Source organism: Chlorocebus sabaeus, chromosome 19, assembly GCF_047675955.1.
Source record: "Chlorocebus sabaeus isolate Y175 chromosome 19, mChlSab1.0.hap1, whole genome shotgun sequence".
Classification (NCBI taxonomy): domain Eukaryota; kingdom Metazoa; phylum Chordata; class Mammalia; order Primates; family Cercopithecidae; genus Chlorocebus; species Chlorocebus sabaeus.
The window spans coordinates 896211-919631 of record NC_132922.1 but is presented as its reverse complement, the minus strand read 5'-3'; the positions used below and the strand labels follow the sequence as shown (position 1 = coordinate 919631).

The 23421-nt window shown below is 46.6% G+C and overlaps 1 protein-coding gene across 3 annotated transcripts in view; it reads left to right on the top strand.

Annotated features, from left to right (window-relative positions):
- ZBED4 (zinc finger BED-type containing 4) overlaps nt 1-20091 on the top strand; it is a 35403-nt gene extending 15312 nt beyond the window's left edge. For 2 of the 3 annotated variants that reach the window (XM_038007287.2, XM_007976163.3), the window contains exon 2: nt 14967-20091. In XM_038007287.2, coding sequence (XP_037863215.1) covers nt 15296-18811 — 3516 coding nt within the window. In that variant the 5' untranslated portion in view covers nt 14967-15295 and the 3' untranslated portion in view covers nt 18812-20091. Of the gene's footprint in view, nt 1-9907; nt 11685-14966 lie in introns of those variants that run through there. The other variant, XM_007976166.3, reaches the window with a different exon arrangement.
- Nucleotides 20092-23421: the final 3330 nt, after the last annotated feature.

Sequence of the window (23421 nt, the reverse complement as noted above, 5' to 3'; positions counted from 1 at the left end):
CCTCCCTTAAATGTGCTCAGACACTTGTGTTAGCCCAGAGTTGGACAGAATCACCTGACAGAAAGCATGTTTTGTAATAAAGTGTTGAATATCTCATGCAAGAGTGAATATCTCATGCAAGAGTGTCACACCATATGTTGCTAGCCTAGGAAAAGATCAACATTCAGAATTCAAAGTACAGTTTGTGCTGAATGCCAGTAGCTTCCACACCATCGTAAAGTTGCAGATTCATAGGTTGAACCATCATTAAGTCAGGGACACACTTACCCATATTCATGGTTTGTCCCTTCCACTTACATTTGGTGGTTAATGGAAATACCGTGTCCGTCGTCTTTGTTGTTGTTGATAACATCAGAGGATTGTGGTTTCACTGTTCTAGTTTTCCTTTTATTGAGAGATTTGGAGAAACTAAAAAATAAAATACAGGTGGTGTTACAAGCAAACAAATGAACTTACTATATTTCAAATGAATAAGTACACTTAAGGAAGAAAGCTGGCCGAGGCAGGTGGATCACCCAAGATGAGGAGTTCAAGACCATTCTGGGCAACATGGTGAAACCCTATCTCTACAAAAAATGCAAAAAATTAACTGGGTGGTGGCACACACCTGTCATCCCAGCTACTCAGGAGGCTGAGGTGGGAGGATTACTTGAGTTCATGAGGCAGAGGTTGCAGTGAGCCAAGATTGTGCCACTGCACTCCAGCCTGGGCACCAGAGCGAGACTGTGTCCTCCAACAAAAAAGAAAAATGAAAAGAAGACTGACCCAAGAAACTCCTGGACACGATGTGATTATAAACCTTCAAGTATAAAGATAAAAATTATAAACGAATTGTAATCTCCAGCTAGAAGGCCTGTTTTCTTGGTGGCATGGGTTAATTCTGCAGCGACTTCGTGCACGTGTTGTAGGGTTAAGCAAATGAGGAAATCTGCTGGGAGAGTGGGAGCCCAGCCTCCCAGAGGTGGACTGAAATGTCACGGATGCAGGCCGGGCGCGGTGACTCACACCTGTAATCCCAGCACTTTGGGAGGCCAAGGCGAGTGGATCACCTGAGGTTAGGAGTTCGAGACCAGCCTGACTGACATGGAGAAACCCTGTCTCTACTAAAAATACAAAAAACAAAACAAAACAAAACCCAGGTGTGGTGGTGTATGCCTGTAATCCCAGCTACTCGGGAAGCTGAGGCAGGAGAATCACTTGAACCCAGAAGGTGGAGGTTGGGGTGAGCCAAGATCACGCCCCTGCACTCCAGCCTGGACAACAAGAGTGAAACTGTCTCAAAAAAGAAAAAAGAAAAGAGGAAAAACCACGGTTGTGGAAAGGGGGAGGCTCGGTCTCGTGAGCTCAGGGCAGAGTTGGCGGCATCAGTGTGAACTTGTGGGTTTGATTCACATACATGTGTGCATGTCGGTGTTTGCGGGTTCTACCGCTTCTACTGGAAGGGCTGAAAAGCAGAGGCACCCGTAACAGTACACGGCTGCCTGCCTCGGACCCGCGTGGCGGTTATCTGCCTTGGGCCTTTTTGGCAGCGCTCTTCCTCCAGACCAGATTATTTCATCTCTGCTGGAGAACACTCTTGTGTGGCCTTTAATGTGGGTCACTTAGAGACACGGTCTGTGTGTGGTTTATCTGACGGTGTTTTTAGTTCCTGTTTATTCCTCAGGGAATATTTGTGCTGCTTACTGAATTCTGGTTTGGTTCTCATTTTTCACTGCTTTGAAGATGTCATTCCTTTGTTTCCTGGTTTACGTTGTTTCTCTTGAAAAGTAAGCAGCGTATCTAATTGGTTTTTTTCTTAAAATAGCTCTCATGGAAATAATCTGATATACATAAATGTGGAAAGAGTAGCATAACAAACCCTGTGCACACATCCCCGGCTTCAGAAGTTACCAGTTCACAGCCATTCCCATTTCATCTGTGTCCTCCACTCCCTTCTTAAAAAAATTTATTTTTAAAAATAGTTTCAACTTTGATTTTAGATTCATCAGGCACATGTGCAGGTTCACAACATAGTGTATTGCGTGACGCTGAGTTTGGGATAAGAATGATCCTATCACCCAGATTGTGAGCGTGGCACTCAATAGGTTGTTTTTCAGCCTTGCCCCTCCTCCCCGCTCCCTCGCTCCTCACTCTCAGTCCCAGCGCCTGTGGTTCTCGTCTTTATGTCCCTATGTACCATGTGCTTAGCTCCCACTGATGGGTGAGAACATGTGGTATCTGGTTTTCTGTTTCTGTGTTCGTCCACTTAGGACGGTGGTCACCAGCTGCATGCATGTTGCTGCAAAGGACGTTATTTTGTTCTTTTCTGTGGCTGTATAATACTCCATGGCGTGGATATACCGCATTTTCCTTATCCAGTCCACCACTGCCAGGCCCGTAGGTTGATTCCATGTCTTTGTTATTGTAAATAGTGCTGTGATGAACCTACATGTGTACGTGGGGTTTTTTTGTAGAATGATTTATTTCTTTGGGTACACACCTGGTAGTGGCATCACTGGGTCAGATGGTAGCTCTGTTGTTAGTTCTTCGAGAAAACTCCACACTGCTCTCCGCAGTGGCTGAACTCATCGGCATCCCTGCCAGGAGTGCTTGACTTTCCCTTTTCTCTGTAGCCTCTCCAGCATCTGTTATTTTTTTCTTTTTTAAATGAAAGCCATTGTGACAGGTGTGAGATGGTATCTTGTTGTGGTTTTGATTTGCACTTCTCTGATGACTGTTGATGTCGAGCCTTTTTTCACGTCTGTTGGCCACTTTTATGTCTCCTTTTGAGAAGAATCTGTTCATGTCCTTTGCTCACTTTTTAATGGGGTTATTTTATTTCTTTTTAAGCTTCTTATAGATTGTGAATTTCGGGCCTTTGTCAGATGCAGTTTGCAGATATCTTCTCTTATTCAGTGCGTTTTCTGCTTGTTCTGTCCATAGTCTCCTTTGCCGTGATAGGTTCAGCTATGCAGAGGCTCTTTAGTTAGCTCCCGCTTGTCAATTTTGGTTTCTGTTACAATCCACTCAATTATTTGGAAGCAAATACCTGAAATCATAGTTCACGTAGCTACATTTCAGTAAGTATTTTTAAAAGATAGATTTTTTTTTTTTTTTTTTTTTTGAGACGGAGTCTCACTCTGTCATCCAGGCTGGAGTGCAGTGGTGCAAGCTTGGTTGACTGCAACCTCCACCTCTAGGGTCCAAGCAATTCTCCTGCCTCAGCCTCTCAAGCAGCTGGGATTACAGGTGTGTGCCATGATGCCTGGCATATATATATATATATATATATATATATATATATATATATATTTTTTTTTTTTTTTTTTTTTTAGTAGAGATGGGGTTTCACCATGTTGGCCAGGAGGCTGGTCTCAAGCTCCTGGGCTCAAATAATCCATCTGCCTCAGCCTCCCAAAGTGCTAGGACTACAGGCGTGAGTCACCGTGCCTGGCTTAGAATTCTTTTATATTCATCAGCACTTTGGGAGGCCAAGGCAGGCGGATCACGAGGTCAGGAGATCGGAACCATCCTGGCTAATGTGGTGAAACCCCATCTTTACTAAAAATACCAAAAATTAGCTGGGTGTGGTGGCGGGCGCCTGTAGTCCCAGCTACTTGGGAAGCTGAGGCAGGAGAATGGCATGAACCTGGGAGGTGGCGCTTGCAGTGAGGCAAGATTGCACCACTGCACTCCAGCCTGGGCGACAGAGCGAGACTCCATCTCAAAAAAAAAAAAAAGTATATAGTTGGCTGGGCGTGGTGGCTCATGCCTGTAATCTCAGCACTTTGGGAGGCCGCGGCAGGCGGATCATGAGTTCAGGAGATCAAGACCATCCTGGCTAACACGGTGAAACCCCGTTTCTACTAAAAATACAAAAATTAGCCAGGCGTGGTGGCGTGCACCTGTAGTCTCAGCTACTCGGGAGGCTGAGGCAGCAGAATTGCTTGAACTTGGGAGGTAGAGGTTGCAGTAGAGCGAGGTGCGGTGGTAGGAGGTGTGCTGCAGCGGGTCTTCCCACCTCCTCACCCCGACCCTGCAGCCCCAAGAAAGGCTCAGAGAGAGTCAAGACCAACCTAGAATGAGATGTCTGTTTTGAAGAGAGAACGGCTGGGTTCTTTTCGACCCGCAGAGGTGCACGGCCCACCTTGTAGGCTGGAGCAGGGAGCGTGGAGGACAAGGTCATCCTGGAATGAGAAAATAAGGGCTGGTGAACGGGGCAGCGCTGCCGCCAGGGAGGAGAGATGCCTGAAATTAGAAAGGACATTCCGGGGGAGCTGGCCCGTGCTGAGAGCAAGAATGAGCTTGAGTCCTGTGACCCTCTGAACTCTCTTACTGTTTAGCTCTAGTACTGTTTTGTGGAGGCCTTGCAACCTTTACGACATCGATGGCCCTGTCGTCTGCCCATCAAGGCAGTTGTGATTTTCTCTGACAGCAGCCTCCTGCCTGGGCAGGCTCCCATCCAGTGCTGGGTAGAATATGCTGAGGGGAAGCGCTCACTCTTTCCTTGATGAGGATGATGGGAGCCGCACTGTTTTCTGGATGCCTCTTATAAGGCTGAAGACATTTCCTTCTGTTCCTGGTTTGCTCAGAGTTTTTGCTGTGAATAGAGGTGGAAGTGTTGGCAAATGTTTTTCTATGTCGAATGACATGACCATATGTTTTTCCTCCTTTCGCTAATGTATTGTTTTAATTTTTTTTTTTTTCCCCTGAGATGGAGTCTTGCTCTGTCTTCCAGGCTGGAGTACAGTGGTGCAATCTCGGCTCACTGTAACCTCTGCCTCCTAGGTTCAAGTGATTCTCCTGCCTCAGCCTCCCAAGTAGCTGGGACTACAGCTGCCCACCACAATTTTTGTATTTTTAGTAGAGACGGGATTTCACCATTTTGGCCAGGATGGTCTCGATCGCCTGACCTCGTGATCCAGCTGCCTCGGCCTCCCAAAGTACTGGGATTACAGGCATGAACCACCATGCCCAGCCTTTTTTTTTTTTTTTTTTTTTTTTTGAGACAGAGTCTCACTTTGTCGCCAGGCTGGAGGGCAGTGGCTGGATCTCAGCTCACTGCAACCTCCACCTCCCAGGTTCAAGCGATTCTCCTGCCTCAGCCTCCTGAGTTGCTGGGAAAACAGGCGCGTGCCACCATGCCCAGTTCATTTTTGTATTTTTAGCAGAGACGGGGTTTCACCGTGTTGGCCAGGCTGGTCTTGAACGCCTGACCTCAGGACATCTGCCCGCCTCGGCCTCCCAAAGTGCTGGGATTACAGGTGTGAGCCACCGCGCCCGGCCTGTTTTAATTTTTTTATTATTAAACCCACCTTTTATTCCTGTGATAAATCATGACATATTATCTTTGATACACAGTGCTTAATTTAATTTGTTACATTTTTGTTAAAGATTTTTTTTCTATGTTCATGGGGATATCAAGCTGTTTCTTTTATTGTAATGTCTGCTGGTTTTGGTATCAGTAATGCTGCTTATATAAAGAATTGGGAGATGTTTCTTCCTTTATTTTCTGGAAGAATTTGTATGTTTTCTTTCTTTAATGTTTGGTAGAATTCACCACTGAAGCCATCTGGGCCTGGAAGTTTCTCTGTGGGTAGGTTTTTCAACTATAAGTTCAATTTGTAAATAAAAGGCTAATCAGCTTATTCTTGGAGTTTCTGTGGTTTTTGTCTTTCAAGTAATTTGTCCATTTCATCTGAGTCGCAGAATTTCTTTTCTTTTTTTGTTTTGGGACAGAGTCTTGCTCTCTCACCCAGGCTGGAGTGCAGTGGCGCCATCTTGGCTCACTGCAGCCTCCGCCTCCCAGGTTCCAGGGATTCTCCTGCCTCAGCCTTTCAGGTAGCTGGGATTACAGGTGCACCCCAGCTAATTTTTGTATTTTTAGCATAGACAGGGTTTCACCATGTTGGCCAGGCTCATCTCGAACTTCACCATGTTGGCCAGGCTGGTCTCGATCTACCCACCTCGGCCTCCCAAAGTACTGTGATTACAGACGTGAGCCACTGTGCCTGGCCTCCATACTGTTTTTTATAGTGGTTGTACTAGTTTACATTCCCACCAGCAGTGTAAAAGTTTTCCCTTTTCACTGCATCCACACCAACCTGGATGTGTTTTTTATTTGTTTGTGTCATCAATTCTTTCTTTCTTTTTTTTCTTTTTTTTTGAGACGGATTTTATTCTTGTCGCCCAGGCTGGAGTACAATGGCACAATCTCGGCCCACTGCAACCTCCGCCTCCCAGGTTGCAGGGATTCTCCTGCCTCAGCCTTTCAGGTAGGTGGGATTACAGGTGCACCCCAGCTAATTTTTGTATTTTTAGTATAGACAGGGTTTCACCATGTTGGCCGGGCTGGTCTCGGAACTCCTGACCTCAGGTGATCTGCCCACCTCGGCCTCCCAAAGAGCTGGGATTACAGGCGTGAGCCACCGCGCCCGGCTTGTCCATTTCATCTGAGTTGCAGAATTTATTTATTTATTTATTTATTTATTTATTTATTTATTTTTATTATTATTATTATTTTTTTTTGAGACGGAGTCTTGCTCTGTTGCCCAGGCTGGAGTGCAGTGGCCGGATCTCAGCCCACTGCAAGCTCTGCCTCCTGGGTTCACGCCATTCTCCTGCCTCAGCCTCCTGAGTAGCTGGGACTACAGGCGCCCGCCACCTCGCCTGGCTAGTTTTTTGTATTTTTTTTGGTAGAGACGGGGTTTCACTGTGTTAGCCAGGATGGTCTCGATCTCCTGACCTCGTGATCCACCCATCTCGGCCTCCCAAAGTGCTGGGATTACAGGCTTGAGCCACCGCGCCCGGCCCTGCAGAATTTATTTTTATAAAATTGTTTATATGTTTCCTTACTATCCTTTTATACCTGTAGGATCTGTAATGATACCCCCTCTCTTATTCCTAGTAGTGGTAAATTCTGTCTTCTCCATTTTTTCCCTAATCAATATTTGTAGAAGCTTACCCATTTTATTGCTCTTTCCCAAGAACCAGAGTTTGGTTTCATTGATTTTTTTCTTTTTTTTAAATTTCATTGATTTCACATCTTTATTATTTTTTCCTTGCTGCTTACTGTGGGATTAAATTTGCTTTAGTTTTGTGATTTTTTTCTTTGATACTGTGCATAATGTGTTATTTATTTGAAAATATTTTGGGTTTTTTCAGATGTTACTCTATTGCTGAGTTTTTATTCAGTTCCCTTGTCAGAAACCGTTCTCTGATTTTGGTTCTTTTAAATGTATTGAGGTTTGCTTTATTGTCCAGAGAAGAGTCTGTCTTGGTGGAGGTTTTGTGTACACTTGTAAATAATGTGTATTCTGTTGTTGTTGGTCTGCTCAATAAACGTCCATTAGGTCAACTTGGATAATAGTGTTGATTTGAATCTTCCGTTTCTTTACTGATTTTTATGTACTTGTTCAGTTACTTACTGAATAGTTCTGTGGAAATCTCTATCTGTGATGGTGACTTATCTTGTCTCCCTTTAGTTCTGTCAGCTTTGCTTCATGTGTTTTGAAGGTCTTTTTGCAGGTAGATGCCCCTTTGGGAGAATGCGCTCTGAATGAATTGACCCCCTTGTAATTTTGTGATGTTGTTTATTGTATTTAGTATGTTATTCTTGAATCTTTACCCGGTGTTAATATCGCCACTCCAGCTTTCTCTCGGTTTGTATTAACGTGGTGTACCTTTTCCCATCCATTTGTTTTAAACTCTTTTCCTGTTTGCCCCAAGAACACTTACTGGCAGTGCTTGCAGCTGCAGCGTTTACCCCGAGATAAGTTTGCCACGAAATCTCTCATTTTCATGATGACTTCTGCGTTGCTCAAGTATATCGGCTTTGGAAACAAAAGACCTCATTCTATTTTCAGTATTCTGTTTTTAGTCGTGGTATTTCCATTTACAAAATATAGGGATTCTCAGTTGCTGAAAACGTCAAATCCCAGAAGACACAGCGTTCCCACGCATGGTGTTAACATCATTCTCAGTTGCTGGCCAAAGACTCCTTTGATGAATCCAGTTTTTCCAAAATAGATGACTCTGATGATTCAGATGACTCTGATGTTAGTTCTGTTTAGAAATAATTCCAAGAACAGTTTTTATGTTTTATTTTCACATTGAAAATCAGATTTACTTCAGCCTCAAAGAGTGTGTTTATGTAAAAGTAAATGAGCGCTGACAGTGAGCTGCAATTTTTTTTCCTAAACGAGAAAAGGATTAAGCTATTTGTGTCTTTATGTTTAAAGCGTGTTTCTTAGAGGCAGCATATAGGAAGTCTTGCTTTTTTATTCAGTCTGACAATCCCTGTCTCTCTAAAAACACAGCTTTATTATTTATTTATTTATTTATTTATTTATTTATTTATTTTGAGACGGAGTCTCACTCTGTCGTCCAGGCTGGAGTGCAATGGCTCGATCTCAGCTCACTGCAACCTCCACCTCCCAGGCTCAAATGATTCTCCTGCCTCAGCCTCCCAAGTAGCTAGTGTTACAGATATGTACCACCACGCCTGGCTAATTTTTGTATTTTTAGTAGAGACGGGGTTTCACCATGTTGGCCAGGTTGGTCTTGAACTCCTGACCTCATATGATCCCCACCCTGCCTCGGCCTCCCAAAGTGCTGGGATTACAGGTGTGAGCCACCGCTCCTGGCCTAAAAAACAGTTTATTTGGGTATAATTGATATACAATAAGCCACACATATTTACAGTGCATAATCTGATAAATATATATCCATATCCATATATTATACATAAACAGCTGCTATGAACGTTTGCATATGAATCTTCATATGGACATGCTTGCTCATCCATAAACCCATCCTGCAGGCAGCATGGACACACGCATCCCTCCTGTGTCTTGTGCACCTCGTGGCCCCTCCTCCCCCAATCACAGATCTGCCCATTCGCCTTCCGCACTCTGCATGATTGTTTCGAGATTCATCCGTGTTGCATGTATCCATTCATTCTTTTGTTGTTGCTGCGTAATGATCCATTGTAGGGATGTATCACAATTTGTCTTCTAGTTTTTAGATATTACATATAAAGCTGCTGTGAATTTTATATGTAAGTCTTCATACAGAGGCTGGGCATGTTGGCTCATGCCTGTAATCCCAGCACTTTGGGAGGCCTAGATGGGCGGATCACCTGAGGTCAGGAATTCAAGACCATCCTGACCAACATGGTGAAACACTGTCTCTACTAAAAATACAAAAATTAGCGGGTGTGGTGACAGGCATCTGTAATTCCAGCTACTCGGGAGGCTGACGCAGGAGAATCATTTGAACCCGGGAGGTGGAGGTTGCAGTGAGCCAATGGACCACTGCACTCCAGCCTGGGTGACAGAGTGAGCCTCTGTCTCAAAAGAAAAAAAAATTTCTTCATACAGAGATAGGTTTTCATTTCTCTAGGAGTAATAATAACTAGGGGTGGAACAGCTGGATTATGTGGTCAGTATAATCACTGAAGAAGAGATTGGAGGAACGAATAGAGAATCCAGAAATAAATCCATACATGTGCAAGCAACCAATTCTTAACAAAGTTACATGGGCACTTAATGGCGAAAGGATTGTCCTTTCAACAGATTGTGTTGGAACAGTTAGACATCCATGTGCAAAAAAATGAACTTGAATCCCTCAAAGATCTAAATATAAAACTGTAAAACTTCTAAAAGACAACACAGAAGAAAATCTTTGAATTAGGCAAAGATTTCTTCGGTACAAGCCCAACAGCACAATCCATAAAAAAAGAGTGAAGTGGACTTCATCAAAAATAAAAACTTGTGCTCTTCAAAATACACTAGTAAGAGAATTAGAAGACGAGGTGGGTGGATCACCTGAGGTCAGGAGTTTGAGACCAGCCTGGCAAACATGCTGAAACCCTATCTCTACTAAAAATACAAAAATGGGCCAGGTGCGGTGGCTCACACCTGTAATCCCAGCACTTTGGGAGGCCGAGGCGGGCGGATCACGAGGTCAGAAGATCGAGACCATCCTGGCTAACATGGTGAAACCCCGTCTCTACTAAAAATACAAAAAACCAGCTGGGCGTGGTGGCGGCGCCTGTAGTCCCAGCTACTCGGGAGGCTGAGGCAGGAGAATGGCGTGAACCCGGGAGGCGGAGCTTGCAGTGAGCTGAGATCGCGCCACTGCACTCCAGCCTGGGCGACAGAGCGAGACTCCGTCTCAAAAAACAAAAACAAAAACAAAAATGAGCCGGGAGTGGGCCGGGCATGGTGGCTTACACCTGTAATCCCAGCACTTTGGGAGGCAGGCAGATCACGAGGTCAAGAGATCGATACCATTGTGGCCAACATTGTAAAACCCCATCTCTACTCATAATACAAAAAAATTAGCTGAGCGTGGTGGTGGGTGCCTGTACTCCCAGCTACTTGGAAGGCTGAAGCAGGAGAATCACTTGAACTCGGGAGGTGGAGGTTGCAGTGAGCGGAGATTGCGCCACTGCACTCCAGCCTGGCCACAGAGCGAGACTCCATCTCAAAACAAACAAACAAAAACGGGAGTGCAGTGGAGCGATCTCGGCTCACTGCAACCTCCACCTCCTGAGTTCAAGTGATTCTCCTGCCTCAGCCTCCCAAGTACCTGGGATTACAGGCACCCACCATCACGCCCAGCTAATTTTTGTATTTTTAGTAGAGACCAGTTTCGCCATATTGGCCAGGCTGGTCTCAAACTCCTGAACTCAGTTGATCCGTCTGCCTCAGCCTCCCAAAGTGCTGGGATTACAGGCGTAAGCCAACAAACCCAGCCTAATTTTTGTATTTTTTTTTTTTTTTTTTTTTTTTGCAGAGACAGTGTTTTGCCATGTTGCCCAGGCACATACCACTATATCCGCTCTTACAATAGCTGTTTTAACGTCTTATGTCTGGGCCTGTTTCTATTGGTTGGTTTTTCTCCGGCTCAGTGTCTGGGCCTGTTTCTATTGGGTGGTTTTTCTCCGGCTCAGTGTCTGGGCCTGTTTCTATTGGTTGGTTTTTCTCCGGCTCAGTGTCTGGGACTGTTTCTATTGGTTGGTTTTTCTGCAGCTCAGTGTCTGGGCCTGTTTCTATTGGTTGGTTTTTCTTCTGGTCAGAGGTTGTTTCCCGCTTCATGTCTAGTGGGTTTTGTTTGTCAGCCATCTTGGATTTTACTTTACTGGATGCAGGATTTTGTTATATCCCTTTAAATGCTGTTGAGACTTGTTTTAGGTTGCAGTAAAGTTGGTCACAGACCATTTCTTCCTCTTGAGGCTGGCGTTTAAGTCGTGTTCGGGTGGCTCCTAAAAAAGAGCGGCCGTTGTTGTGAACCCCTGTTCAGTCCGGACCCTTCTGAGCCTGCTGTCGTCCACTCCCGGTGGTGGAAACGCCGGCTGTTCCCAGCCTCCAGGGAGCCCTGGTGGTTCTTTTCCCGTTGGTTCTCTGAGGTGGTTTCCTCAAATGCCGATGCAGATCAGTATTGAGCCGAAGACACGAGGATCCTCCGCAGGTCTGCGGGGCTCCCTCCTCCCCGCGCTCGGGACGTGCTCCAGACCGCGGGCTCTGCCGAGCTCCACTCCCCGCCCCGCAGCCTGGAAGCCAGGAGGCCCCGCCGCGAGCGAGGGCCGGCGGCTCCCTCTTCAGCTTTCGCACTCCTGTGATCTGCGTCCTGTGCGTTCTCTTCTCCAGTGTCTGAAAACGTCGCTTCGTGCACGGCGCCTGGCTTATGAGTTGTCTGAGGTAAACCTGGTTTCCTTGTTGGCTTATGAGTTGTCTGAGGTAAACCTGGTTTCCTTGTTTTATTCATCATGGCTAGAAGTGGAAGTGACTGTGAGTCCAGCTTTGTTCTTTCTTTCCAAAATAATTTTTTTTATTCCTGACTCTTCGTATTTCCGTGTCAATTTTAGACTTCTGTTTATCAGCTACTGCAAAAAGCATTCGGGAATTTTGACTGGGAGCATACTGAATTTATAGGTCAATTTGGGAACATACTGATACCAACATTGAGTTTTCTAATCCATGAACTTGGTATATTTTTCCATCTATTTAAGCCTTTAATTTCTCTCGGCAGTGTTTTGCAGCTTTCAGTATACAGGTCTTGTACATATTTTTAAAAATTCATCTCTTATTTCATGCTTTCATGCTTTCGGACATTAGATGTGGAATTTTAAAATGTTTCATTTTCTGGCCAGGCACAGTGGCTCACGCTTGTAAACCCAACACTTTGGGAGGCTGAAGCGGGTGGATCACTTGAGGTCAGGAGTTCAAGACTAGCCTGGCCAACATGGGGAAACCCCGTCTCTACTAAAAATACAAAAGGAATTAGTCGGGTGTCATGGCACACACATACGTGGGAGGCTGAGGCAGGAGAATCACTTGAACTCAGGAAGCGGAGGTCGCGGTGAGCTGAGATTGTGCTGCTGCACACTGCAGCCTGGGCGACAGAGTGATCCATCTCAAACAGATTTTTTTTTTTGTCATTTTCTAATTAATCTATAGAAATACAGTTGCTGTTGGCTGGGTGCAGTGGCTCACGCCTGTAATCCCAGCACTTTGGGAGGCCGAGGTGGGCAGATCATGAGGTCAGGAGATCGAGACCATCCTGGCTAACACGGTGAAACCCTGTCTCTACTAAAAATACAAAAAATTAGCCAGGCGTGGTGGCAGGCGCCTGTAGTCCCAGCTACTCGGGAGGTTGAGGCAGGAGAATGGCGTGAACCTGGGAGGTGGAGCTTGCAGTGAGCCGAGATCGCGCCACTGCACTCCAGCCTGGGGGACACAGCGAGACTCTGTCTCAAAAAAAAAAAAAAAGACAGTTGCTGTTTTTTTGAGACAGGATCTCACTGTTGGCCAGGCTGGAGTGCAGTGGCACAATCATAGCTCACCATAGCGTCAAATTTTGGGGTTGAAATCATCAAGCCTCCTCAGTTTTCAAAGTAGCTGAGATACAGACACACACCACTGCACCTGGCTAATTTTGTTTTGTTTGTAAAGACAGAGTTTCACTATTACTCAGGCTAGTCTTCAAACTCCTGCCCTCAAGTGATCCTCCGACCTCAGCCTCCTGAGTTCCTGAGTAGCTTGGGACTACAGGCTCACCATACTCGGCTTTTTTTTTTTTTTTTTTTTTTTTGTAGAGAACAAGGTCTTGTGTTTTTGCCCAGGCTGATCTCAAACTCGTGATTTCAAGCGATCTTCCCACCTCAGCCTCCCAAGTACTAGGGTTACAGGCATGAGCCACCATGCCTGGCCTGTGTTAATCTCTTATTTTTCTTTTCTATCTGGCTATACTTTGTAGAACTTATTATTGGGAATGCTTTTCAGAAAGAACCTGCATTTATTTCTGGTGGAAGCTAGCAGTTTTTATTAACCTTGGAACACTTTTTAGGGCGACCATACATCTTGCTTTGCCACAGATAGGTTTGGCTTAAGCCTGTTTCCCCAGCAGTATTATTATTATTATTATTATTTTTTGAGACAGAGTCTCGCTCAGTCACCCAGGCTGGAGTGCAGTGGCGCGATCTCAGTTCACTGCAAGCTCCGCCTCCCGGGTTCACGCCATTCTCCTGCCTCAGCCTCCTGAGCAGCTGGGATTACAGGCGCCCGCTGCCACACCCGGCTAACTTTTTGCATTTTTAGTAGAGACGGGGTTTCACCGTGTTAGCCAGGATGGTCTCAATCTCCTGACCTCATGATCCACCCGCCTCGGCCTCCCAAAGTGCTGGGATTACAGGCGTGAGCCACTGCGCCCGGCCCCCAGCAGTATTATTAATAGCTCCCTTTCACTCTCAGAAATGCCCTGGTTTAGAAAATACATGATGTGGTGACTTCAGTTCTTGCTTCCTGCATGGTGGAGGAATGTCAGGTTCAGCTCCTCCCTGTGGGGGTGACCCATGCTGGCCAGGCTGGGGATGGCGCACCTCTCCTGCCCATTTGCCACTCCCTTGAAGAATTCTCCCACTTTCTGGCATGCCCAGTAATACCTTATAAAGTAAGTTTGTGGTGGGAGCATTGGCTCACGCCTGTAACTCCAGCACTTTGGGAGGCTGAGTTGGGAGGAGGGCTCACGCCCAGGAAGTCGAGGCTGCGCTCCAACCTGGGTGACAGTGAGACTCCGTCTCTTCAAAAAAAGTTTGTTGGAGATTTTCTAGAGTCTGGCTTTATTACAGGATATTTATGCTGCCATATTACTGAAAACATGTTTTTGTTGCTACTTGGTTTTAGTTCCTTATTAAACTGGGTTCTCCTACCCCACATGACTCCATCGTCCTCTGAGCTTCGGCTCAGTTACACCCTTACAGCTCCTGCCCCTGTTCTCCCCTGTCTTTGTAACACCATGTTCCTTCACTTCCAGCATTTACCATAGCTGGAATCTTGTGGTTCTTGGCTGTCAGGTCCCGTGACTGTCTCCTCTCAGCCACGTTTTCCAGCACGACCCAGCGTCACTTGGGGACGGGGCATTGAATGGGTGACAGAAGGACAGGCTGGAAGCGGTTTATACCCACAGGACATCTTTCCATTCTTAGATGCAGGAACCACCATGGTCCATTTCATATTCAGCTTTTCGTCTGGGTTGATGATTTCATATGTTAGCTGGAGTTTTTCTAATTCGTATTTCATGTATCAGGTCTTCTAGCAAGGTAGGATGAATTGCTTTCAAGGAATTCAGCTTTGCTGATTGTACCAGCTGTGAGTACCTCTCGTGAACTGTTTGAAGGATGAGGGCATAAATTCTAGATGAAGCAACCTCTTTATACCATTCTAGGTTTTAGTTCATGTTCCCCAATCCTTTATTAATAGGCCACTTGCATATTTTTCATGTCTCTATTTTTTGCTTATTTTACAATTTGGGAGTATTTTCACTGTGTAAATGGATTGCAGGAAGTCAAGGAACAAGTTTTTCTATTCCAGTTTTCCATTGTACAGTTTTTTTCTATACATATTTAGGCTGATGTAGCCATGATGATAGAGATTAAAATGTGTGGTTTAGTTCCGTGCTTAATTTGATTTCATCTCTTACAGGTAATGCACAAGGGTCACGTGTATGCTCTCAAGATGACCAGGCAGATCCTGTCCTCAGGACCAGAAGCCCGTCTCTGCTGCACACATTGTCGTCTACACCATGAGGATTTAGTAGCAGGACTCCTGGAAAGCAGTGATCTATGCTCAAAGACCATGAGTCACAGATTCTTTTTTTCAGTACTATTTATGATTAGCCATATTTATAGGAACATCCTGAAAGATGGAATTATGATGAAAAAGTGAAGATAATCTACATTCCGGGGCACAAATGAGCATTTGGATCAGTTTTTTACGAACCTAAGACACAGCCAGAGTAGTTATGGTCAGTCATGGAGAATAACTTGAAAACTTGTCCCAAAGAGGACGGTGATTTCGTTTCTGATAAAATAAAGTTTAAAATAGAAGAGGAAGATGATGATGGAATTCCTCCTGATAGTTTGGAAAGAATGGACTTTAAAAGTGAGCAGGAGAACATGAAGCAGACGGACAGCGGTGGGGAGCGAGCGGTCCTCGGCGGGACGGGCTGCAGCTGCAAGCCCCCAGGGAAGTACTTGTCTGCAGAGAGTGAGGACGACTATGGCGCGCTGTTCTCCCAGTACAGCAGCACCCTCTACGACGTGGCCATGGAGGCCGTGACCCAGAGCCTCCTTTCCAGCCGGAACATGAGCTCCAGGAAGAAGTCTCCAGCCTGGAAGCATTTTTTTATCTCTCCCCGAGACAGCACTAAAGCAATATGCATGTACTGCGTGAAAGAGTTCAGCAGAGGCAAAAATGAGAAAGACTTGAGTACCAGTTGTCTCATGAGGCACGTGAGGCGCGCACACCCGACCGTGCTCATTCAGGAAAACGGCAGCGTGTCTGCCGTGTCCTCGTTCCCCTCTCCCTCCCTCCTGCTTCCACCGCAGCCTGCGGACACGGGCGACCTCAGCACCATCCTCTCACCCATCAAACTTGTCCAGAAAGTGACGTCTAAGATCCCGTCCCCCGATCGAATAACAGAGGAGTCTGTGTCTGTAGTTTCTTCTGAAGAAATCTCCTCTGACATGTCCGTTTCAGAGAAGTGCGGCAGAGAAGAAGCCCTGGTAGGGGCATCTCCCCACCTCCCTGCTCTCCATTACGATGAAACTGCAGAGAACTTAGCGGAGAAGAGCCTTCCACTTCCAAAGAGCACCTCCGGGTCTAGGAGAAGGTCCGCTGTCTGGAAGCACTTCTACCTGTCACCACTGGACAACTCCAAAGCCGTCTGCATTCACTGCATGAACGAGTTCAGCCGGGGGAAGAACGGGAAGGACCTGGGCACAAGCTGCCTCATCAGGCACATGTGGAGAGCACACCGCGCCATTGTGCTGCAGGAGAACGGGGGCACGGGCATCCCGCCTCTGTACTCCACCCCTCCCACCCTGCTGCCTTCCTTGCTGCCGCCAGAGGGGGAGCTCAGCTCTGTGTCCTCGTCTCCGGTAAAGCTGGTCAGAGAGTCCCCTTCGGCCTCCTCCTCCCCTGACAGGCTGACTGAGGACCTGCAGTCTCACTTGAACCCTGGAGATGGGCCGATGGAAGACGCAGCGGCCTTCTCATCTTCCGACGACGTGGGGGAGGCCTCGGCGTCCTCTCCCGAGAAGCAGCAGGCTGACGGGCTGAGTCCTAGATTGTTTGAATCTGGCGCCGTCTTCCAGCAGAATAAAAAGGTCATGAAGAGACTGAAGTCGGAGGTCTGGCATCACTTCTCCCTGGCCCCCACGGACAGCCTTAAGGCCGAGTGTCGGTACTGCGGCTGCGCCATCAGCCGGGGGAAGAAGGGTGACGTGGGCACCAGTTGTCTGATGAGACATCTCTACCGGCGCCACCCAGAAGTTGTCGGGAGCCAGAAGGGTTTTCTGGGTGCCAGTCTGGCAAACTCTCCGTATGCCACTTTGGCCTCTGCAGAAAGTTCCTCTTCCAAACTGACTGACTTGCCAACAGTGGTCACAAAAAACAGTCAAGTTATGTTTCCTGTTAATAGTAAAAAGACCTCAAAACTGTGGAATCATTTTTCTATTTGCTCCGCAGACTCCACAAAAGTCGTGTGCTTGCACTGTGGCCGGACCATCAGCCGGGGGAAGAAGCCGACTAACTTGGGTACCAGCTGTCTTCTGAGACATTTACAGCGGTTCCATAGCAACGTGCTGAAAACCGAGGTCTCAGAGACGGCGCGGCCCTCCTCTCCGGACATCCGGGTGCCGCGGGGCACAGAATTATCAGGCGCTTCCTCCTTCGATGACACCAATGAGAAGTTTTATGATTCTCACCCAGTTGCCAAAAAAATCACAAGTCTCATAGCTGAAATGATTGCACTTGACCTCCAGCCATATTCTTTTGTAGACAATGTTGGCTTTAACAGGCTGCTTGAATACTTGAAACCTCAGTACTCCCTCCCTGCCCCTTCCTACTTCTCCAGGACAGCTATCCCAGGTATGTATGATAATGTGAAGCAGATAATTATGTCCCACCTGAAGGAAGCTGAGAGTGGTGTGATCCACTTCACGTCTGGAATATGGATGAGTAACCAGACCCGTGAGTACCTGACCCTCACGGCCCACTGGGTTTCCTTCGAGTCATCGGCCCGGCCACGCTGCGATGACCACCACTGCTCGGCGCTCTTGGACGTGTCGCAGGTGGACTGCGACTACAGTGGCAACAGCATTCAGAAGCAGCTGGAGTGCTGGTGGGAAGCGTGGGTGACCTCCACTGGCCTTCAGGTGGGCATCACCGTCACCGACAACCCCAGCATCGGGAAGACGCTGAGCGAGGGGGAGCACTCGAGCGTGCAGTGCTTCAGCCACACGGTGAACCTGATCGTCAGCGAGGCCATTAAGAGCCAGCGGATGGTGCAGAACCTGCTGAGCCTCGCCCGGAAGATCTGCGAGCGAGTGCACCGGTCGCCCAAGGCGAAGGAGAAACTGGCCGAGCTGCAGAGGGAGTATGCGCTGCCCCAGCACCACCTCATCCAGGACGTCCCGTCCAAGTGGAGCACGTCCTTCCACATGCTCGAGCGGCTCATCGAGCAGAAAAGGGCCATTAACGAGATGTCCGTCGAGTGTAACTTCCGAGAGCTGATCAGCTGTGACCAGTGGGAAGTCATGCAGTCTGTGTGCTGTGCGCTGAAGCCCTTCGAGGCCGCGAGCCGGGAGATGAGCACGCAGATGTCCACCCTCAGCCAGGTCATACCCATGGTGCACATCCTCAACAGGAAGGTGGAGATGCTCTTCGAGGAGACGATGGGCATCGACACCATGCTGCGCTCTCTGAAAGAGGCCATGGTGAGCCGCCTGTCTGCCACCCTCCATGACCCACGGTACGTCTTCGCCACGCTGCTGGACCCTCGCTACAAGGCCTCCCTGTTTACGGAGGAGGAGACGGAGCAGTACAAGCAGGATTTAATCAGGGAACTCGAACTCATGAATTCTACCTCAGAGGACGCGGCTGCCTCCCACAGGTGTGATGCTGGCTCCCCGTCGAAAGACTCTGCCGCAGAGGAGAGCCTGTGGTCGCTTGTGGCCAAGGTGAAGAAGAAAGACCCAAGAGAAAAGCTGCCTGAAGACATGGTGCTCGCGTATCTGGAGGAGGAAGTCCTTGAACACAGCTGTGACCCGCTCACCTACTGGAACCTGAAGAAGGCGTCCTGGCCGGGGCTGTCCACGCTGGCCGTCAGATTTTTGGGCTGCCCCCCAAGCATCGTCCCTTCAGAAAAGCTGTTCAACACGCCCACTGAGAACGGCAGCCTTGGCCAATCCAGGCTCATGATGGAACATTTTGAAAAACTTATCTTTTTGAAAGTGAATCTTCCCTTAATATACTTTCAGTATTGAAACTCACAACGGCACCACCAGGCCAGAGGCGTGGCTGCCCTAGCGTTAGCAGCCCGTACCGGGTCTGTGACCCGCTCCGCCCAGGGCCGTGCACGACATCAGACTAGGCACTCTCAGGGCCGCCCTCCAGCTCACCAGTGTCTCCACGTGCCTTACCCCTTTTCCTTCAGGCCAGGTTTTGCGGGCTGTTCTATTAAGACGTCCACTAGAAATAGCTTGTCCTGTCAACTATGAAATATGGTGACTAGATTTTAATTCATAACTGTAAAGTTTTTTAAAATTTTGGGCTAGTAATTTGTTTTACTAGAATGACAAAGAAGATGTAAACAATTTTATTCTGTAGGCTTTTTACTCAAGTATGTACAAACCACGAATCAGGTACTGTATTTTAGTTAAGTATTGCTTTAATTGCAACAGAATAGCTTTTGTGGCTATCAGACGAAATCTGTAAATAGGAGGTGGAGGGCAAGCCATCCTGACTGAGCAGTTTTTAACCGCAGGTTCTAAAGTGTCCCGCGGAGTACAGATAATATTCTGGAAGGTAACTGTTTACTACGACAGAGACGTGGCATTTGGAAACGAAACTTAGATGTTTCATGGAGCTTATTTTGAGAACTTTCCCATTTCAGGTTTCTGCATTCAGGCTTTACATGGTCAGTTAACTCAGAGATACCCCAACTGTTTATCATCAGCTCCTCTGAAATGTGATCCGTTTGTAACTGTGCTCATCACTTCGCCAGTGCGTTCGATGACACGCTGACGGCAGGTGGTCCCTGCTGAAACCCCCACGCCTCCGCTTTAGCATCTCCACACTCTGAAGCTGTCTTTCGAAATGTGTGCACTGAGCCCCTTGTTTGATCACATTTGTGTAAAGTTTTTTTTAGAAGCGATGGCTTATTAACAGGGAAGAAGCTTGTTATATTACAGTTGTAAGAATAGCCTTAGGTGTTTAGATTTTTTTTTTTTTTTAATGATAGGGAAGATGCAGCCATCACTGGGATATTTTAGAATCCCAAGGACATCAGAATGAAGTTATCAGTTGTCAGATTCTTTTAACAATTATGTCTTCAGATAAAAGGAGATTCATTTTCTCATTTTAAACCAATTAAATATTCTGGGTGAGAGAGAGCACTCATTTGCCTACGACCTTTTAGAAAAGTTGTTGTTTTGTTGAAATACTGTACCTACGCTTAATCTAAATTTGCATTGACTATGTTTTAGTGTATTTATAAATGGTGAACTCAGTTTCTGAAATTAAACTTTTTATTTGCAATTTTCTAGTGCTGGCAGACACTGGCTTTTTATTTTTAGGATAAGAAAATAGGCATATTCTTTGTGGTCCATTATCTAGAGCCCATACTTGGGCAGCATTTGAAATTTCACCTTAACCCCAGACAGGGCTCCGGGGAAGTGGAGATGTAATTCTTACAACAGCGGTTCTGATCACGGTCATGGTGATGACTTTCCAGGTCTTCTGTCAAGTGGTGCCAGAATGCAGGAGCCAGTGGGCACTCTGAGGGGTTGCCTTGGCCGCAGCCTCTGTGCACGCCCTTCCTGGTGCCCTCTCACCTGGTAGCTGTGCACTCGTTCCTATGAGAACAGCCTGCTTCCAGAATGCCCAGGAGTGCTGGTCAGGGACAGTGCCCATGAGGCTGCAGAGGAGGTGGGGTCCATGGCCCACCCATCTCTCCGTAGCCAGCAGCTCTGGACAGTGTCATCCTGGTGTAGAAAGGGTTGTGCACAGACAGGATAGGAGGGAGCCACAGTTCTTGCTCAGTTGTGCCCACGGCCAGCTTGCAGTCCTGTGTTTCTTAAGATTATATTTGGAATGGTAATAATCTTAGAATTTTGGGATATTGAGCTTTATGGATTTTCTCTCCAAAACAAGCCAGCACAGCTAACTGCAGCAGAATCGTACCCACTCGTTCACTGGACTGGGATGAAGTGCTCTCCCTTCTCCAGGGGTTGGGCTAGTTCCTGGGATGCAACAGAGATTTCCGTGGACACAGTCTCTGGTCTCATAGAGCATATAGTCTAATCCAGGATTGGCAAGCTGCAGCCATGGACCCAGTCCGGCACTCTGCCCGTTTTTCTAAGTGAAATTTTCTTGGAATACAGTCACAGCTGTTTTTTAACATGTTGTCTTGGCTACTTTCAGGCTGCGACAGGATAATTGAGTAGTTGTGATGGAGGCCACAGGCCCACTGAAAGGGCCAAACAGGGCTGAAAACACTCACTGTTTGGCCCTTTCCAGAACAGCAAGTTTGCTGGTCCTTGAGCTAGCCTGCCTTTATGTTTTGTTTTGTTTTGTTTTTTGTTTTGTTTTAAGCTTTCATCTTCATGCTGCTGTGTTTTTAGTTGAAGTGTTCTGAGTAACAATGAGCGTATAAAAGGGGATTGCAGGAAAAAATGAGGGCTTGCTTTACTCAACAGAAAATATGGTCCTTCTTGAGTGACACTGGGAGAGTCGTTTTATCTTGTACATTCCCTTTATTTGGTTGGTGGACGTTTGTTGAAACTAGGCACTCAAGGGTCAAACCGTCTGTGCCCTCCAGTTGCTGACAGTCCTGCAGGAAGATGGACAAGAGGCCCAGTGCTGACGACTCTCACTGTACTTGAATGAGGGGACTGTGGGTGTAACTAGAAAATATGTTAATTCTTAGCCATTCCCACTTTGCCTCTCCGTTCAAAACCCCAGCTGCGAGCTGTTTGTTTCCCTGCCTGGAAATGATGTTTTAGGCAGGTTCTTAATTTCTCAGGTCTGTCTCAGATAATAAAAAGCTCTTCATACGAGCCTCAGAACTGTCTCTTCAGTGAATGAAATTACCAGTCATTATATGAAGGGACTTTAAAAGATTTGTGGAAATATTGAAGTAAAACATAAAAAATAAAAACTTTATTTCTTGGCTGGGCACAGTGGCTTATGTTTGTAATCCCAGTACTTTGGGAGGCTGAAGTGGGAGGACTGCTTGAGACCAGGAGTTCAAGAAATTAGCCAGGTATAGTAGTGCATGCCTGTAGTCCCAGCTACTTGGGAGGCAGAGGTAGGAGGATCACTTGAGCCCAGGAGTTCGAGGTTGCAGTGAGCTGTGATCACACCACTGCACTCCAGCCTGGGCAACAGAGCAAGATCCTGTCTCTTAAAACCACCACCAATGACAACAACAACAACAAAGCAACATTTTTATTTCGCAATGTAAGTTCCATCAAGGTCAAGATACTTTTGTAAGCTGTGACACCAGCCATTTAGTCCATCCCTGAAGAACTGAGGGCACTAGGAATTTCACCATGTCAGTGCAGCCTGTTTAACATTATTAACTGAAGAAAAAATGAGTGCCTTTAAAGATTTTTTAAAACGAGGAAACAAAGTCAGAAGGAGCGAAATTGGGACTGTAAGGTGGATGCCTCATGATTTCCCAACAAAACTCTTGAAGAATTGCCCTTATTTGATGAGAATAAGAAGCCAGGAGCATTGTCATCGTGGAGAAAGACTCTGGTGAGGCTTTCCTGGGTGTTTTTTTGCTAAAGCTTTGGCTAACTTTCTCAAAACACTCTCATAATAAGATGTTACTGTGGCCAGGCGTGGTGGCTCATGCCCGTAATCCCAGCACTTTGGGAGGCCGAGGTGGGCGGATCATGAGGTCAGGAGATCGAGACATCCTGGCTAACACGGTGAAACCCCGTCTCCACTAAAAATACAAAAAATTAGCCAGGCGTGGTGGCAGGCGCCTGTAGTCCCAGCTACTCGGGAGGCTGAGGCAGGAGAATGACGTGAACCTGGGAGGCGGAGCTTGCAGTGAGCTGAGATTGTGCCACTGCACTCCAGCCTGGGTAACAGAGTGAGACTCCATCTCAAAAAAAAAAAGAAAAAAAAAAGATGTTACTGTTCTTTGGGCCTCCAGAAAGTCAACAAGCAAAATGCATTGAGCATCCTAAGAAACTGTTGCCATGACCTTACTTTGACTTGTCCACATTTGCCTTGACTGGGCCATTTCTACCTCTTGGTAGCCATTGCTTTGATTGTGGTTTGTATTCAGGATGGTACTGGTAAAGCCCTGTTCCATCTCCTGTTATAATTCAAGGAAATGCTTCAGGGTCTTGATGCTGCTCGTTTAAAATTTCCATTGAAAGTTCTGCTCTTGTCTGTAGCTGATCTGGGCACAATGGTTTTGGCACCCATGTAATGGAAAGCTTGCTCAACTTCAATTTTGAACCAGTTGAGATGTCTATGGTCTTGGCTATTGTTTGTTCTGTTCATTATCAGTCCTCTTTAATCAGAGCATGAACAAGATGAATTTTTTCCTTGCAAATTGATGTGGATGGTCGCCACTGTGGTCTTCATCTTCAATGTTATTTTGTCGCTTCTTAAAATGAGGTATCTATGTATATACACTGCTGATTTCTTTAGGGCACTGTCCTCATACACTTTTTGTAAAGCATCAGTGATTTTCACCATTCTTCCACCCAAGGTTCACTATAGATTTGATGCTTCAGTTTTTGCAGAATTCATGTTGTTCTGATAGGAGCCCTTTTCAAACTGATGTCTTATTCTTACTGCCTCAAACCAGATCTATTCAGGCATGTTATAACAAGTTGGTAGGAGTTTATTT